At 44.4% G+C, this 19,167-nt stretch overlaps 1 protein-coding gene across 8 annotated transcripts in view; it reads right to left on the minus strand.

The window, feature by feature from the left end:
• PALLD (palladin, cytoskeletal associated protein) overlaps positions 1–19,167 on the minus strand; it is a 399,249-nt gene that overhangs the window by 218,270 nt on the left and 161,812 nt on the right. For all 8 annotated transcript variants that reach the window (XM_067745408.1, XM_067745409.1, XM_067745411.1 and 5 more), the window contains 2 exons: positions 8,290–8,356; positions 955–1,060 (listed from right to left, as the gene is read on the minus strand). In XM_067745408.1, coding sequence (XP_067601509.1) covers positions 955–1,060; positions 8,290–8,356 — 173 coding nt within the window. The remainder of the gene's footprint in view (positions 1–954; positions 1,061–8,289; positions 8,357–19,167) is intronic.

Genomic DNA, 19,167 nt, shown 5'->3' on the forward strand with positions numbered 1-19,167 from the left:
ACATACTAGAATTTCTAAAATACCCATGGGTGCCCGGTAGCCGGAGGGCACACTGATGTTCCTTAGACACAGGAGGTACGAATGAGTTCACATTTCAAAAGTGTTGGGTTTGAAGATACTCGTCACGGCACAAAGTATCACAGTTGATTCAGAAACATCTAGATTTTAATCTTTTACATTAAAAAAACCTTCATGTTTGTGTTTTCAAAGTAAACTTACTACAATGACTTTCCAGTCATTTCTAACTGCTTTTCTTTCTTGGATAAAGCAGTCTTACAATGAAATAAAAAAGCAGGATAAAACTGCATGGTGAAGGGAAGGAATGCGAATTTTTTTCTGTATTATCTGTTTAGCTCTTAGAGGACGGGAAAACTTTTGTCGGCAGATGGACTTTTCTAGTCTTCTACTTTGTTTTAAAGGAGCTAATGAATTTGGCTACACAGAAGATGGCTCATACGGGGAGAATCCAACAGTAATAGCTAAAACAGATGCCATTTTATCAGAGTATTGCCTGCTAGAAAGAGAAATTCCCAAAGGAAATGCAGATATTGATTTATCGGTGGCATTTTTTTTTTTTTTTTTTTTTTTTTTTTTTTTGCGGTACGCGGGCCTCTCACTGTTGTGGCCTCTCCTGTTGCGGAGCACAGGCTCCGGACGCGCAGGCTCAGCGGCCATGACTCATGCGCCCAGCTGCTCTGCGGAATGTGGGATCCTTCCGGACCGGGGCACGAACCCGTGTTCCCTGAATCGGCAGGCGGACTCTCAACCACTGTGCCACCAAGGAAGCCCTGTGGCATGTCTTTGATTAGAGATTATTTTTAGTGCATTAAAAGGAAGAACTTTATTTACCATTTTCTTATCTCCCAGTTCTGTGTCCACTTAGAAAATATTTCAAGGGAGTACTAGTTATATTCTTCAGTGAGTTTGACTCCTTGTAGGCTGTGGAACACTTACCTGTTGAACAGGGACAGACAGTGGCTGAATCACGGCTGTGGTCACCCCTGTCTTTGGAGATGATGATCCTATCGTCAAGGAAACGGAAGTTGTTTTCTTCTGAGCCCTGGAAGATAAGGGGCCAAGGGTTCACTCAGAATTTTTTAAGCAGGAAGTATTCTTTGAAACATGTCCACAGAATAGCCCAGTTTCTTTATGTCTACTCAACCCGCTTCAACTCTAAGTGCTTCCGACATCAGGACCCACGACCTACAGTTAGAATAGCGGCGGTCAGTATAGGCACAGATGGCCCTAGACATTAGTAAAATAAACACACAGAAAAAGGAAAAATAGCGCATGTAACTATGTATCTCAGCTCTTACCAGACAGCTGAAATTACTGAACTGGAAATCCTAAGAGAAAAGAAAATACTTGGAAAAAGGTCAGTCTCTAACACTAAGCAGATACGTAAAACGTGTAGGGTTGGGGGTTCTATACTTAATGCAGAGTTCTCATGGTCTATTTTCAGTCTAGCAGCTGTTCTTTGTTCTGGCTTCTCACTGTGTAAAGTCAAGAGTATCTTGGAATTTTTGCTTTGGTGCATAAAACTTAGACATGTTTCCAGGCCCAGTTTTGCTAAGTCATGGGCTGTGTAATCTCAAGCGACTCAGGTCACTTCACTAAACCTGAGATAGCTGACTGCATGCACAGGTGGCACAGTATGTGATCTTATTAAGATCCCTTTAACATGAATGTTCAGTGACTGCTGGATGTTAAATGGCTGCAATTGTTATGTATATACTAGCAAATGAATGAAGTGTATTACCACGATCTCGATGTCCATGGAGTTTTCTACAAAATTTCGGTAGATTTTACTTTATTTATTTATTTTTAAAAAACATCTTTATTGGAGTATAACTGCTTTACAATGGTGTGTAGTTTCTGCTGTATAACAAAGTGAATCAGCTATACGTATACATATATCCCTATAACTCCTCCCTCTTGCGTCTCCCTCCCACCCTCTCTATCCCACCCCTCTAGGTGGTCACAAAGCGCCGAGCTGATCTCCCTGTGCTATGCGGCTGCTTCCCACTATAGCTATTTTACATGTGGTGGTGTGTAAGTCCATGAGACTCTCTCACTTTGTCCCAGCTTACCCTTCGCCCTCCCCGTGTCCTCAAGTCCATTCTCTACGTCTGCGTCTTTATTCCCGTCCTGCCCCTAGATTCTTCAAAACCTTTTTTTTTTTTTTTTTAGATTCCATATATATATGTTAGCATACGGTATTTATTTTTCTCTTTCTGACTTACTTAACTGTGCATGACAGTCTCTACATCCATCCACCTCACTATAAATAGCTCAATTTCGTTTCTTTTTATGGCTGAGTAATATTCCACTGTATATACGTGACACATCTTCTTTATCTATTCATCTGTCACTTCCACGTCCTGGCTATTTTAAATATAGCTGCAGTGAACACTGCGGTACATGACTCTTTGAATTATGGTTTTCTCAGGGCATATGCCCAGTAGTGGGATTGCTGGGTGGTATGGTAGTTCTAATTTTAGTTTTTTGGTTTTTGTTGCGGTACGCGGGCCACTCACTGTTGTGGCCTCTCCCGTTGTGAAGCACAGGATCCGGACGCGCAGGCTCAGCGGCCATGGCTCACGGGCCCAGTCGCTCCGCGGCACGTGGGATCCTTCCAGCCCGGGGCATGAACCCACGTCCCCTGCATTGGCAGGTGGACCCTCAACCACTGAGCCACCAGGGAAGTCCTAATTTTAGTTTTCTAAGGAACCTCCATACTGTTCTCCATAGTGGCTGTATCAATCTACATTCCCACCAACAGTGCAAGAGGGTTCCCTTTTCTCCACACCCTCTCCAGCATTTATTGTTTCTAGATTTTTTGATGATGGCCATTCTGACGGGTGTGAGCTGATACCTCATTGTAGTTTTGATTTGCATTTCTCTAATGATTAGTGATGCTGAGCATGCTTTCATGTGTTTGTTGGCAGTCTGTATATCTTCTTTGGAGAAATGTCTAGTTAGGTCTTCTGTCCATTTTTGGATTGGGTTGTTTGTTTTTTTGATATTGAGCTGCATGAGCTGCTTGTAAATCTTGGACATTAATCCTTTGTCAGTTGCTTCATTTGCAAATATTTTCTCCCATTGTGAGGGTTGTCTTTTCATCTTGTTTATGGTTTCCTTTACTGTGCAAAGGCTTTTAAGTTTAGTTAGGTCCCATTTGTTTATTTTTGTTTTTATTTCCATTTCTCTAGGAGGTGGGTCAAAAAGGATCTTGCTGTGATTGATGTGATAGAGTGTTCTGCCTATGTTTTCCTCTAAGAGTTTTATAGTGTCTGGCCTTACATTTAGGTCTTTAATCCATTTTGAGTGTATTTTTGTGTATGGTGTTAGGGAGTGTTCTAATTTCATTCTTTTACATGTAGCTGTCCAGTTTTCCCAGCACCACTTATTGAAGAGACTGTCTTTTCTCCATTGTATATTCTTGCCTCCTTTACCAAAAATAAGATGACCATATGTGCATGGGTTCATCTCTGGGCTTTCTATCCTGTTCCATTGATCTATATTTCTCTTTCTGTGCCAGTACCATACTGTCTTGATTACTGTAGCTTTGTAGTAGAGTCTGAAGTCAGGGAGCCTGATTCCTCCAACTCCGTTTTTCTTTCCCAAGATTGGTTTGGCTATTCAGGGTCTTTTTTGTTTCCACACAAATTGTGAAATTTTTTGTTCTAGTTCTGTGAAAAATGCCATTGGTAGTTTGACAGGGATTGCAATGAACCTATGGATTGCTTTGGGTAGTATAGTCATTTTCACAATGTTGATTCTTCCAATCCAAGAACATGGTTTATCTCTCCAACTGTTTGTAACATCTTCAATTTCTTTCATTGGTGTCTTATAGTTTTCTGCGTAAGGTCTTTTGCCTCCTTAGGTAGGTTTATTCCTAGGTATTTTATTCTTTTTGTTGCAATGGTAAATGGGAGTGTTTTCTTGATTTCACTTTCAGATTTTTCATCATTAGTGTATAGGAATGCCAGAGATTTCTGTGCATTCATTTTGTATCCTGCTACTTTACCAAATTCATTGATCAGCTCTAGTAGTTTCCTGGAAGCATCTTTAGAATTCTCTATGTATAGTATCATGTCATCTGCAAAGAGTGACAGTTTTACTTCTTCTTTTCCGATTTGGATTCCTTTTATTTCTTTTTCTTCTCTGATTGCCGTGGCTAAAAATTCCAAGACTATACTGAATAATAGTGGTGAGAGTGGACAACCTTGTCTGGTTCCTGATCTTAGAGGAAATGGTTTCAGTTTTTCACCACTGAGAACGATGTTGGCTGTTGGTTTGTCATATATGGCCTTTATTATGTTGAGGAAAGTTCCCTCTATGCCTACTTTCTGGAGGGTTTTTATCATAAATAGGTGTTGAATTTTGTCGAAAGCTTTTTCTGCATCTATTGAGATGGTCATATGGATTTTCTCCTTCATTTGTTAATATGATTTCTCACCCTGACTGATTTGCATATATTGAAGAATCCTTGCATCCCTGGGATAAAACCCACTTGATCATGGTGTATGATCCTTTTAATGTGCTGTTGGATTCCGTTTGCTAGTATTTTGTTGAGAATTTTTGCATCTATGTTCATCAGTGATATTGGCCTGTAGTTTTCTTTCTTTGTGGCATCTTTGCCTGGTTTTGGTATTAGGGTGATGGTGGCCTCGTAGAATGAGTTGGGGAGTGTTCCTCTCTCTGCTATATTTTGGAAGAGTTTGAGAAGGATAGGTATTAGCTCTTCTCTAAATGTTTGACAGAATTCGCCTGTGAAGCCATCTGGTCCTGGGCTTTTGTTTGTTGGAAGATTTTTAATCACAGTCTCAATTTCAGTGCTTGTGATTGGTCTGTTTAAATTTTCTATGTCTTCCTGGTTCAGTCTCTGAAGGTTGTGCTTTTCTAAGAATTTGTCCATTTCTTCCAGCTGGTCCATTTTATTGGCATATAGTTGCTTGTAGTAATCTCTCATGATCCTTTGTATTTCTGCAGTGTCAGTTGTTACTTCTCCTTTTTCATTTCTAATTCTATTGATTTTTTTCCTTTTTCTTGATGAGTCTGGCTAATGTTTTATCAATTTTGTTTATCTTCTCAAACAACCAGCTTTTAGTTTTATGGATCTTTGCTATTGTTTCCTTCATTTCTTTTTCATTTATTTCTGATCTGATCTTTATGATTTAGCTCCTTCTGCTAACTTTGGGCGTTTTTTTATTCTTCTTTCTCTAATTGCTTTAGGGGTAAGGTTAGGTTGTTTGAGATGTTTCTTGTTTCTTGAGGTAGGATTGTATTGCTATAAACTTCCCTCTTAGAACTGCTTTTGCTGTATCCCATAGGTTTTGGGTCATCGTGTTTTAAAAGTCATTTGTTTCTAGGTATTTTTTGGTTTCCTCTTTGATTTCTTCAGTGATCTCTTGGTTATTTAGTAGTATATTGTTTAGTCTCCATGTGTTTGTATTTTTTACAGATTTTTTCCTGTAATTGATATCTAGTCTCACAGTGTTGTGGTCAGAAAAGTACTTGATACGATTTCAATTTTCTTAAATTCACCAAGGCTTGATGTGTGACCCAAGATATGATCTATCCTGCAGAATGTTCTGTGAGCACTTGAGAAGAAAGTGTATTCTTGTTTTTTTGGATGGAATTCCTATAAATATTAAGTCTGTCTTGTTTAATGTATCATTTAAAGCTGTGTCTCCTTATTTATTTTCACTATGGATGATCTGTCCATTGGTGAAAGTGGGGTGTTAAAGCCCCCTACTATGAATGTGTTACTGTCGACTTCCCCTTTTAGGGTTGTTAGCATTTGCCTTATGTATTGAGGTGCTCCTATGATGGGTGCATAAATATTTACAATTGTTATATCTTCTTCTTGGATTGATCCCTTGATCATTATGAAGTGTCCTCCTTTCTCTCTTCTAATAGTCTTTATTTTTAAGTCTATTCTGTCTGGTATGAGAATTGCTACTCCAGCTTTCTTTTGATTTCCATTTGCATGGAATATCTTTTTCCATCCCCTCACTTTCAGTCTGTATGTATCCCCAGGTCTGAAGTGGGTCTCTTGTAGAGAGCACATATGTGGGTCTTGTTTTCGTATCCATTCAGCCAGTTTATGTCTTTTGACTGGAGCATTTAATCCATTTACATTTAAGGTAATTACTCATATGTATGATCCTATTACCATTTTTTTAATTGTTTTGGGTTTGTTTTTGTAGGTCTTTTCCTTCTCTTGTGTTTCCTGCCTAGAGAACTTCCTTTAGCATTTGTTGTAAAGCTGGTTTGGTGGTGCTGAATTCTCTTAGCTTTTGCTTGTCTGTAAAAGGTTTAATTTCTCTGTCAAATCTGAATGAGATCCTTGCCGGGTAGAGTAATCTTGGTTGTAGGTTTTTCCCTTTCATCACCTTAAATATGTCTTGCCACTCCCTTCTGCTTGCAGAGTTCTTGCTGAAAGATCAGCTGTTAATCTTATGGGGATTCCCTTGTATGTTATTTGTTGTTTTTCCCTTGCTGCTTTTAATATTTTTTCTTTCTATTTAGTTTTTGATAGTTTGATTAATATGTGTCTTGGTGTGTTTCTCCTTGGATTTATCCTGTATGGGACTCTCTGTGCTTCCTGGACTTGACTCTTTCTTTTCCCATATTAGGGAAGTTTTCAACTATAATCTCTTCGAGTATTTTCTCAGTCCCTTTCTTTTTCTCTTCTTCTCCTGGGACCCCTATAATTCAAATTTTGGTGCATTTAATGTTGTCCCAGAGGTCTCCAAGATTGTCCTCAATTCTTTTCATTCTTTTCCCTTTATTCTGCTCTGCAGTTGTTATTTCCACTAATTTATCTTCCAGGTCACTTATCTGTTCTTCTGCCTCAATTATTCTGCTATTGATTCCTTCCAGAGAATTTTTAATTTCATTCATTGTGTTGTTCATCATTGTTTGTTTGCTCTCTAGTTCTTCTAGGCCCTTGTTAAACGTTTCTTGTGTTTCCTCCATTCTATTTCCAAGATTTTGAATCATCTTTACTATCATTACTCTGAATTTTTTTCAGGTAGACTGCCCGTTTCATCATTTGTTAGGTCTGGTGGGTTTTTATCTTGCTCCTTCATTGGCTGTCTGCTTCTCTGTCTTCTCATTTTGCTTAACTTACTGTGTTTGGGGTCTCCTTTACGCAGGTTGCAGGTTCGTAGTTCCTGTTGTTTTCGGTGTCTGCTCCCAGCGGCTAAGGTTGGTTCAGTAGGTTGTGTAGGTTTCCTTGTGGAGGGGACTGGTGCCTGTGTTCTGGTGGATGAGGCTGGATTTTGTGTTTCTGGTGGGCACGACTGCATCCAGTGGTGTGTTTTGGGGTGTCTGTGACCTTGTTATGATTTTAAGCAGCCTCTCTTCTAATGGGTGGGGTTGTGTTCCTGTACTGCTAGTTGTTTGGCATAGGGTGTCCAGAACTGTAGCTTGCTGGTCTTTGATGGAGCTGGGTCTTAGCATTGAGATGGAGATCTCTGGGAGAGCTTTCGCTGTTTGATATTACGTGGAGCCGCGAGGTCTCTGGTGGACCAATGTCCTGAACTCGGCTCTCCCACCTCAGAGGCTCAGGCCTGACACTGGGTCGGGGCACCAAGACACTGTCAGCCACACGGCAAAATACAACTGCTTGGATTCACAAATGCAGAATAAAGTCCTTTACATCTGAGGGCCCAACCCAGATGCCAGCTCTCTGGTGGTGGATCCTGGACATTGGTATTCTTCATGCCTCCTCAGATCTTCTGCAGCAAACAGCAGGCAGGACGAACGCGATGGCAGTCTTTGCTCCCAGGGAGGATGGGAACAATTTTACTTTATTTTTGCAAAATGATTAAGATACTAACATTGTATGTCTTTGTAGGAAAAACTCAATTTTGAGATTTTCATGACAAGATCTAACTAGAAATAGACTTCATCCAAATGGAAGCCCATTTCTGGCCTAATTAGATATGTTCTAATGTGTATGGATAACTTGGTTGACATTTACGTTTTAGTAATGATTTAAGTGATTTTCCCTCAACACAAGTGCTCCTTTCATACATTTATAACCTGTTAGTTGTCATTGAAACTAACATGGTGGACGGTTAGCCTCTGGCACATCGATAATGAAATGCGGATTTCAAAGTTCAAATTCGTAAGTTAAAAACTGTGCTCTAGGTTCAAGCATTTGGTTCTTGATTGACATCAGCTGACCTCCTCAGAGCACAACACAAGTGGCATCACAGAGCACAACTCTGTTGACAGCCTTTGCTTATAATTGATGGAACTGTAGGTACTTACTGTGGCATGGCTCCAGGTTTTGATTTGAACGCTAAACTTTCACTGTCAGAATCTGTTGAACTGGCACCTGAGTGGAAAAAAAAAAAAAAAGATGTAAGTAGTACCTATAATTGCTTCCAAAGGTAATGCTCTTCACTCAGACAATAATGTACAAACTCTTATTCTGAAATAGAGAATGGTTCAGACCATTTCTACTCAGACTGTTTTTTCAGATAATCATGTAAAAACAGAACCACCAAGAAAAGCTTTCTTCAAAGCAGTATGGGTTTAGTGTCAGATTTATTACCAGTTTCATTTTTGTCCCTTTGGCCGTCACAACCACGATTTTAAATGGCTTCCCAACTATGAAATAAATGCATGTGTGTCTGTGTGTAGAACATCCATAGTTTTAAACTTCAACTCTTTCCCAGAAGATTACATGGTGTGGATCACCAATACCTTCATTTCTCATTAATTAGGAGATGCTTTCTGACTCTGATATGGCTTCATTCTTGAATAGGAGGGTTTCTAATTTTGGATCATTCCTTCCCAAATTCATCTGCTTCGTTACTGTGTTTAGATTATGGGTCCCCTTGTTGGATTTTTAGCCCAAAATGCAAACTGTCCTTACATTTTAATGCTCATGTATTTTGTGACAAGAGATTTTAGGTAATACTTAAAATAACTGTGATGGTTCGAAGTACATTCTTTTTTTTTTTAATTTATTTTTGGCTGCGTTGGGTCTTCATTGCTGTGTGCAGGCTTTCTCTAGCTGTAGCGAGCGGGGGCTACTCTTCGTTGTGGTGTGTGGGCTTCTCTTCACAGTAGCTTCTCTTGTTGCGGAGCACGGGCTCTAGGTGTGCGGGCTCAGTAGTTGTGGCTCACGGGCTTAGTTGCTCCACGGCATGTGGGATCTTCCTGGACCAGGGCTTGAACCCATGTCCCCTGCATTGGCAGGCGGATTCTTAACCACTGCACCGCCAGGGAAGCCCCAAAAGTACATACTTGATACTTCTTTTATGAGACATACTTAACTCGAGTTATTTAAATTATCTATTTAAAATACCTTAATGTAAAATAATACGCGCTTATAGAAAAGTAACCAAGTAGCACAGAATTGTGTGATGTAATACTGAAGACCAGTAGGTCCCTTCCCTGGTGCCATTCTGCACACGCTAACAGTCTGGCTTGTATTTTTCAGATAAATTGAATGTATTAACAAACATACAGTGGCCTCCCCTTATTGAAGGGAGATAACATTCCAAGACCCCCAAACCACTGATAGCACCAAATCCTGTTAGTACTCTTTTTCCTAAATATGCACACCTAAGGTAAAGTTTCATTTGTAATTTAGGCACAGTAAGAGTTTAACGACAATAACTAATGATAAAATAGAATATAACAATTATGATTACAAAAATGATAATAAAGTTATATGAATGTGGTCTCTCTCAAAACATCTTATTGTACAAATTTGATGCCTTTTCTATCTTAACTAAGCACTTATGTATGCACTGTGGCTGTAACATTTAGGGTTTGAGGCACGACAGCAAAACGAACATGGATTTCTTTTTCCTTCTTCACAACCTGTCGGACAAAAGATTTGTTCTTACCGTATATCTTAGCAACCTTAGCATACTTTTTTTTTCTTTTCTTTCCTTATTAACTTTCACCTTTCACTTGAAGCACTGCACGGCTTCTCTGGCACGTCCAAACTGCCAGTATCACTCCTCTGGTGCTTTGGGGCCATTTTTAGTATCAATAAAATCAGGGTGAGTGAACACGAGCGCTGGGACAGTCAGCATGACAACCTAGGTGACTAACAGGCAGCACACGCTGAACACAGGGATGACTCAAATCCTGGCGGTCGAAGCTGAGGCAAGCGATTTCATCACACTGCTCAGATGGCAAAATTGAAAACTGACCATTTATTTCTGGAATTTTCCGTATATTTTTGGATCACAGTTGACCGTGGTAACTGAAACTACGGAAAGTGAAACCTCGGATGAGGAGGGATGGCTGTATATTTGTGCATGTATTTGTACAAATGCAATCACACTACATGTGCTTTTTTTTTGTTTTTTAACATCTTTATTGGAGTATAATTGCTTTACATTGTTGTGTTAGTTGCTGCTGTATACTTGTGCTCTTTGTAGTTGGTTCTATTTGCCTGTTGATACATTGAGAATGTACACGTTTACCTAATTCTCTTGGCAAGAGCGCCTCGTGCTCCCTCCCGTGACTGTTCTCTACCATGGCTTTCCTGCTATTACTGATGGTAAAAGCCCTGCTTAGGTGACCGCAGGGTGTTTGTGGTCCTTCCTATTTATTTCTACAGCAATCCCCAGTCCTGGACCATCACAACACACAGACCACCCTGTCCTCCCAAATCCCTCTCTCAAATTTGTCTTCATCTATGTCAGGTTAATTTTCCTGTAACACACCTTTCCTGTTTGAAACAAAATAATAAACTTAGATGACCCATGAGTTCTGCTCAGTAAATTAAAAGCCTGCTATTTCCACTAGTCTCGTGCACACCCGGCTGTGTAACAAGGATGCTGGAGTGAAGAGCACACCCCTCCCTGCCCTTGGGGAGCTTCCATTCTATGCGGACACAGACGCAGACAAATAAACCCATGACGTGGTGGTTAGTGAAATGGGACGGCATAAAGCTGGGGGTCCGGGGAGGGATGGGAATGCAGGGTGCAAGGGAGCCTCTGCCAACAGGGGCTCCGGATAAAGATCAGAGGAGCGGAGAGCGCCCCCTCCTGGCCTCTCCTCACGTCTGAACCTTTAATTACATCATCTGCTCTGGTGGGAAGCGCCTACAGGGTCCCTCCTTGATTTCTGTCCTTTCTGAGTGGCCCGGACATGTTCTGTGCTGCCTCTTCGGAGCTGCTCAGCCACTCAGGACACCACACCTCTGAGGACTGGACTGAGGTGTGGCCAGGAAGGGCACACCCATTCTGAGTAGTGCCACGTGCCTGGCCATCGGCTGCGTCGGCGTTTGGTCATCACGATGATGAGCCTCACTAAGAGGGGACGCTGTGTCCAACTACAGACCAGAGACCCGAGGAACCAGGGAGGGGAAGGGGCCGCGTGAGGCCACGGGACTGCACGGCAGTGGCACAGGGTCTGAACTTGAGGCCCCGGCTCCCCCAGACCACGCGTCCCCGCCCCCAGCCGCCGTCTCCGGTGCTCAGGGCAGGCTGGTGATTCTGCTGGGATGAGTGACAGGGGGTGAGCTGGGGGACGAGCGAGCAGCTGCGGGTTTGGGGGGGGGGGAAGGCCAGGGACATAGGGTGGGTTTTCACACCGGCCAGCGCGGCTGGACTTGGTGTCTGGGCACGAGCGTGGTTGAGGGGCAAACTACCTGTGCAGGAGGAACTAGGGAAACCGAGCAAGACAAACAGCAAAGCAGCAAAACCAGGTGACAGACAAGGAGAAACGCTGGCACCCCAGCAGGCTGGGGTCAGCAGGTCACCGTGGCCCGAGGGCGGGCAGCCCCCCAGACCCCGGAGAGCCCTCGGAAGCAGGCAGGCCCCAAGGACGGCACCAGAGACACTCAGCGGCCAGAAGCCGGGGAGAGGAATAGCTATTATTCATCTGATTCCCAACGTTTAGATCACTGGGAAAATCCCCTCTGATGACTAAAAAGCCATTATCGCTTTCGCTCTTTGTTGAGGCTTTTTCCTCACTGACTTGCCGGGAAACAAGGACCAGAGAGGTTCACGTCCACTGGATAAGGATGCGCTTGCTGCTTTTTGCACACCTGACCGAGCCTGCTGGGATCTCAATGTCACCTCCCACCTGCGGTGGGGACAGAGCTGCTCTGCAGGCCCCTTTCCCCCAGGGCGATCCCCCCTCACTCCCCTTCTGTCCCCACCCCTCGGTCCCCAGCTCTGCACCTACTGGGCAGGGGAGAACACCCCTGGCTCAGGGGCACATTCATCCGTGTCTGTTTCTCAAATCCCAGCTAAAAGGGGCAGGGTCCCAGCACTTGTGGTCACCCCCTGCCCGTCTGCTCATCAACTGTTCACCTGCCTACAGGTCACCTGTGTCTACACTGTTCTCCACGCAGTGGGGAATCAATGCTGGTGGTCCCTGAGCTGCTCTAGTGATGGAGAGCAGGCGGGAAAGTCACAACCGTGAGCCTCCCATCTTGCCTTTAAAAGGTGCTCCCTCACCATTTTAAAAACTTACCCCGTGTAATACTTCCTTGTAGGAAAAGACCCAGAAAAGGCACAATAGCAAAAATTAAAGAAAAAAATCATTCGGAATACCACCACCCGGACACGTTGGATCGTATCCTGCTGAAGTCTACCCCTGTGCACACGTATAATAAACATAATATTATGACAAAATACTGTTCAATTTCTGTTTTCTCCCCACTCAATACATTGTGAAGTGCCATTCCACGTTAATAAACGTGCTTTATAGTTTTCTAATGGCTGCTTCGAATACATTTGTGGCGATTTACCAGAATTTGTTTCATTCTACTATCAACAGATATATTTATTTCCATGTTAAACATCTCCCCAGAAAGGTGTGTAAAATACAGATACAGTCGGCTCTCCATATCCACGGGTTCTGCATCTGTGGATTCAACCGACCACAGGTCAAAAAATATATACACATAAAAGTCCAGAAAGTTCCCCAAAGCAAACTTGCCTCTGCTGCCCACCAGCAGCTATTTACACAGCATTACATTAGGTATTATAAGTAATGTAGAGATGATTTAAAGTTTACGTAGGTTATATGCTAATACTCCACCGTTTTAGATAAGGGACTTGAGCATCCTTGGATTTTGGTATCCCTGGGGGGTCCTGAAACCAATCCCCTTGCGGATACTGAGGGACGACTGTATGTCAAAATGCCAATTTCCCCCATATTCATGGAAACACCATGTTTTAATTATTTTTATTTTTGTCAATCTAATATCTACCTTAGCAATATAGAAAAGGCTATATTTCTGAGTGGAAGCAAACTGAATACAGCTTCAAATTCAGAAAATAGGAAGTCTTCCTAAAAGCAGGTATTAACCATTAAAAAAAACTATCTCTTTATCTTTATTTATATTTACATTTTAAGTCCCTGAGTGACTTTAGTGAATCCAGCCATGGAGTTAGTTCATCGTTTGGTCCATGTTTGTTTTTCAAAATTAAGGCGTAAATACACTCTGCTCCCCACTCCCACTACTCATTTTTCCCCTCTCCTTTCTCAGTTGCTATAATTACCAGAAACAACCATTTGCTGTCTCAGATAAGAGTAATTGAAGCAATGCCAATGACTTAAAAATTTATAAATGATGAATGACTATAAAAGCATTAAAATGAGTTTTAAAGAACTGCAATGACAGGCATAGATGTTCATGACGGATTAAATTAAATTTAAAAAATATATACCAAAGAGTATGTAGACTATAATAAACACATTTAGATAAAAGACTGAACAATAAAAATTTTTAAGAGTGGTGGACACAGGGTGGTGGGATTACACATGACTTTTATATCTTTATTTCCATGTTTTAGATTTTTTAAAATGAAAATGTGCTATTTCTATAACAGCAACAATAGTTCACACTGTGTGTCGGTCCCCCTCTAGGTGATTAACTCACTCATTTCTTACGAGAACATCAATTTCTCCAGGCAGAGATGGAGAAACTGAAGCAAAGAGCCATCCAGTCGCGGTTCTGGGTCTTGGAGCTGGGAGCTGGGCTGGCCAGAAAATACCAGGAAGGATATTTAAAAATGAATACTGTGGAGAATGCGCAAAGCTGAGCTTAGACTCCATCAGCTTCTCACAGCAAGTCTTCCAGATCCAGCAGAAGGAAACTTTCGCTCAGATCGGCTTTGTCCTGCTGCAGCCACAGGGACCGTTCCTTGTATAACATTTCCACACACTTTGAAATGTCACTTAAAAGGGGCACACGTCTTATCTGATTGTGACAAGCTTGGAGAACCTACAAATCAACATCACACAGGGTCTGCCGGCGTGCGCCACGCTCAGAATTCCTGCCCTTCCCCACCGTCTTTATGCCGTCCCCTCACCCCCATTCAGCTCAACTCCCCGACCACGGGGTCAGGGTTGGGTGTAACCCAGCTTCCTCATCGCACACTTGGGAACCCCCCTCCTGCCCCCTTCGGTGCTCCCCGAGCTGTAAAGATCTGTGCCGTCCACGACAGGGTCAGGAGGGGCGGCAGGGATGCAAACGTGGGATGTCCACGTGTAGTTCACACGTCTGTGCTCACCTGTCCCATTTCTACCGTGCAACTGTTGAGAGCAGCTCTTCGCCACCTGCACACTGTGGGCGGAGGCCGTTTCCTTCTCTTTTTCCAGGAACTGGCTCCCTGGCACCTCACACTCCCCCCACTCCCCTGCAGGATCCGCGTTTTCTCGCTTGGACCGTTTTCATCAGCATGGAAATATACTCTAGAAATCCTGCTACGAAAACCCACAGGCAAACAGGCTCACAAAGCCTCCTGACCCGGCGCTCCCGTCTAGATACCGGCCCCTGGCTCTGCCGGTGCTTGGGCAGAACCTCCCTGGCGCCCCCCAACGCGTTCCCGTGCGTCCTTCCGGGCCCCGCAGACGCGCGGCGTTTGGTCCCTCCAGGCTCTCCGAGCCCCTCTTACTAACATCCCCCACAGCAACCACACCTGCCCCTCCTGTCCTCAGCGCTGGCCTCCGGCAGCGGGGGGCCCAAGCTGCACGGCCCTCCCCTCTCAAACACCGACCCGCCCCCCCCCAGCCTCCCCGCCCACAGGGCCCTCCTCTCACGCTCCTACGCCGGCACCTCCTCCCGGAGCATCTTCGCGTGCGGAGGGTCGCCCAGGCTCAGACGCGGTCCCGCCCATTCCCGTGTCTTCGGTTACCATCTACATCCTGAGCTCCAAGTGCACGTCCTCGCCCTGGGCGCTCACTGCACCCGCATGGCCACCTGCCCACACCTGTGTCCACTCGGCCGTCCAAATGCGGCTGTGCAAACGGATCACCTACGTCCCTCTGTGCCCCAGCCCACTCCTCGCCCCCCCTCACAGATGCCCAACGGTGGAGCCGAAATCCACGGGGTCTGCTCGTTCCCATGGCCCCTCAGCCCACACCTAACCCGCCATGTGGCTTTGCAGTCTGCCTGCCTCTGCCCCCGTCTACACGGCGTGCTCCTGCAGCCCTGCCAGCCCCGTCCGGTCCTGCCACAGCACGCTTCTCACCGGGCTCCCGATTACAAGCCAAACTTCAGTTTAAAAATGGAAATCAGATAGTCTGACTTTTCAGTTTAAACGCTCCGCAACTGGCGATTTTCGGTAGAATTAAAGGCCGGCCGGCTAACAGTGACCACAAGGCGCCACGACCCGCGTGAGCTGCCTGCCGCCCAGCTGCCACCCTCTGCGCTCCTGGGCACACCCGCCCCTCCTGCCAAGCCTCGCCCCTACTTCTGTCTGCAGCACTTGCCCCATCGGCCTCCCCATCGCTTCCTCTCAGAGTCCAGACTGAGGTCGGACGTCACCTCCTCAGGGAGGCCCTCCTCCCCCTACCCTCACCCACCTTTCTTCTCTCCCCAGCACCTGCTGGCTGGGGCTGGGGTTATTTATGAGGGCGGCCCGTCCCTCCTTTCCTGGAGTGTCGGCGCAGCGAGGACCGAGGCCTGCCTGTCCTGCCAAGTGTCCCCACGCAGTGCCTGGCCCACCGCCTGCCTTCCAGGGGACCTTCAGTGAACACGTGACCAATGACCAAAAGCTCAGTGGTGTCCTGAGATGTTCCAGGCACACATCCCAGGCCTGTTACTGGATGCAGATGACGACCCTGCTGCCCCAAGACCCAAGGTTCACCTGCATTTTCCCCTGTGGCTATTCAAACTTAAGAGGTCACACTGACTGGGTTTAGTCCTTGAAGCTCAGGGGAGTGTGAGTGTGTGTGTGTGAGGTCTGGGGCCCTACAAGTCTCCCTAAGCTGCCGTTTCCTCAGCCACAGAATGGGATGATTTTTGTAAGGATTAAATGAGATAATCCAGGTGAAAACGAAGACCACGGCTCGGTTCCTAGTTAAAACTAGGAGATAAAAGTTAGTTCCTGGTTTTGGGTTTTTTTTTTAATTTATTTTTGGCTGCCTTGGGTCTTTGTTGCTGCACGCAGGCTTTCTCTAGTTGCGGCGAGCGGGGGCTACTCTTCGTTGCGGTGCCAGGCTTCTCATTGCAGTGACTTCTCTTGTTACGGAGAACAGGCTCTAGACGCATGGGCTTCATGAGTTGTGGCACGCGGGCTGAGCAGTTGTGGCTCTTGGGCTCTAGAGTGCAGGCTCAGTAGTTGTGGCTCACGGGCTCTAGAGTGCAGGCTCAGCAGTTGTGGCTCACGGGCTCTAGAGTGCAGGCTCAGCAGTTGTGGCTCACGGGCTCTAGAGTGCAGGCTCAGTAGTTGTGGCTCACGGGCTCTAGAGCGCAGGCTCAGTAGTTGTGGCATGCAGGCTCAGAAGTTGTGGCTCTCGGGCTCTAGAGTGCAGGCTCAGCAGTTGTGGCACACAGGCTCTAGAGCGCAGGCTCAGTAGTTGTGGCACGCGGGCTCAGAAGTTGTGGCTCTTGGGCTCTAGAGTGCAGGCTCAGAAGTTGTGGCTCTCGGGCTCTAGAGTGCAGGCTCAGTAGTTGTGGTGCACGGGCTTAGATGCTCTGCGGCATGTGGGATCTTCCCAGACCAGGGCTCGAACCTGTGTCCCCTGCATTGGCAGGCGGATTCTTAACCACTGCACCACCAGGGAAGCCCCTTAGTTACTGTTCTTAAACTGAAATTTCCTCGTTATCATTCTAAAAGTTGCTGCACAAGGCAGTGAAATTTAGACAGTTTCCAACTAGTAGGTTGTTAAACTTTTAGGGAAGGTTTCCTCAAGGTTTTTAAATCTATAGAAAACTTCCTACCCTCTGGTACCCACCTCCACCCCCATACTGCACGCTGACATAGCAACAGCAATGTGGTTTAGGGACAACAGAGATATTCCTAAGTCTAATTTAGTGCTGCAGTAAGGAAAACATAAACACTTCTTCCTTTCAGTCGTAATAGGAGCCTAAGAATTTATGTAAAATTCTCTTCCATGTCACGTAATTGTTCTTAGGGATAAAAATACACCAAAATCAGGCTTTAAAAAAGTTATCACCCATATTTCATGGGGACGATGAGCCAGTTTCCTAACGCACTTTCCAGGAGGCTTAGGAGGCTCATGCTTAAGGGCTCTTTATTCCGGCTCTGCCCAGACCCCTCCTCTCCTCGGCACAAAGATCTGAAGCCAGACCCGCAGCTGGTGGGCCGTCTAAGCCAGTGCAGGGTCCTCAGGTGCAAAAAGGGACACTGGGAACACCCGCCACCTCTGTGGAGCCCTGGGCATGGACCACGCGTGGCAGGTAGAACTGGGGGTGCTTTTCCCACATTAAGTAGTTCATGCAGAGACCCCAAAGGCAGGAGAGGACTGCACTGCAGGGGCTTCTACGTGGCAGAGCTCAATTTAATGAAATAAAGTTAAAGGCCATGGCATGCATGTTTTGGACCTCCAGAGTCAGATCCTGAAGTGGTTTCCAAGGCAGAGAAATAGTTCCTCTTATTCTATGAAAGTTAGTGTGTCTTATATACCTTGCAGTTAATCTTTTAAGTTCATTTGTATCCTTATAACACTTTAGATATCTGTTATATCACTTATAACATCACTTACTTTATATTCTTTTTTTAAAAAATGTGTCCATCTGGGCTGTTGGATTGGGAACTCCTTGATAGCAGGGCCCATCCCCATCGTATCTGCACCACACTGTCTGGCACAGAGCAAGGCCTTAATAAACGTGGCTGAATCGAGTTGGTAAACTAGTACGTAAAACTGACGTGATTTAATGTCTGTAGTACAGAAGCAATCCACACTGAAGTACCCATTTCCAGCAACCTTGAAAGCAAATAAAGCATTTAATTTTAAGCAGCTCTAGTTGAACTTGGTTTTGAAAGACAAATCTGACCATCATTAGCAAATGGGTTTTGTTTTTTTTTTAATGGAAGTTGAACTTTCCTCCTCTGTATTCTAAAATGCTTCACGAAGTTTGCTCCACAGTCAGCCCATGACTGATACTCACTGCTCGCTTATTAAATGCTAAAAATCTTTTTGCCATTCTTTTCCTGTTCATTCAGCACTTTGAGAGACATGTGACATAGCGAATAGGATATGGGCCCTGGAGTAACACGGACTGGGTCCAAATCCTGGAGTCACTTTGGACAGGTCCCTTTCACCTCCCCAGGCTCCGTTTACCCATGTGTAAAAGGGGACCCTGATAACACCTCACAGGTTCACGGTGAGGTTTAAATGACCGTGTCTGCACGTGTGTGTACATGTAACTGCCATGTAGCATCACTTGTTAATACAGAAGGTTTGCTCTTATTAGCAGAACAAAGTCCCCGAAGGAGCTCACAGACGCTTTCAAAGACAACGCAGGGGACCCTTTTATTAAAAGTAAAGGCACATAGTTTTAGTTGGCAGTAACAGTTACTTCTAAAACTAATTTATTTTTTTTGCCAGTTCTTACAAGGGCTATAAATAATGGTTCACATCTTGCTTTCTTCTACTTTAAAAAACAAAGAAATTTAGTGCTATTAAAGAGTAAAAAAAAATTTAGTAAAAAGATGAAGATTAAGGTACTGGAGACCTTGAGGATTTCAATTTTCTCTCTGCGTTCCAGCTACTATTTTTAAATGCAAGCAATTACAAGGCTACTCACCAATTTATGGCTTTAGGGACACAGAATACTGGTGTTTAAGCCACTTCCAACTTAAGTGATTGATAGTGATAAAAATGCAACAGTGATGTAAACTATATACTTTGATAGCAAGTTTTCTAATTCCCTATATGCTGAGTCTCGTCAAAAATGAATTGTTAGAACAA

The sequence above is a fragment of the Pseudorca crassidens genome, chromosome 7, assembly GCF_039906515.1.
Source record: "Pseudorca crassidens isolate mPseCra1 chromosome 7, mPseCra1.hap1, whole genome shotgun sequence".
In the NCBI taxonomy this organism is placed as follows: Eukaryota; Metazoa; Chordata; class Mammalia; order Artiodactyla; family Delphinidae; genus Pseudorca; species Pseudorca crassidens.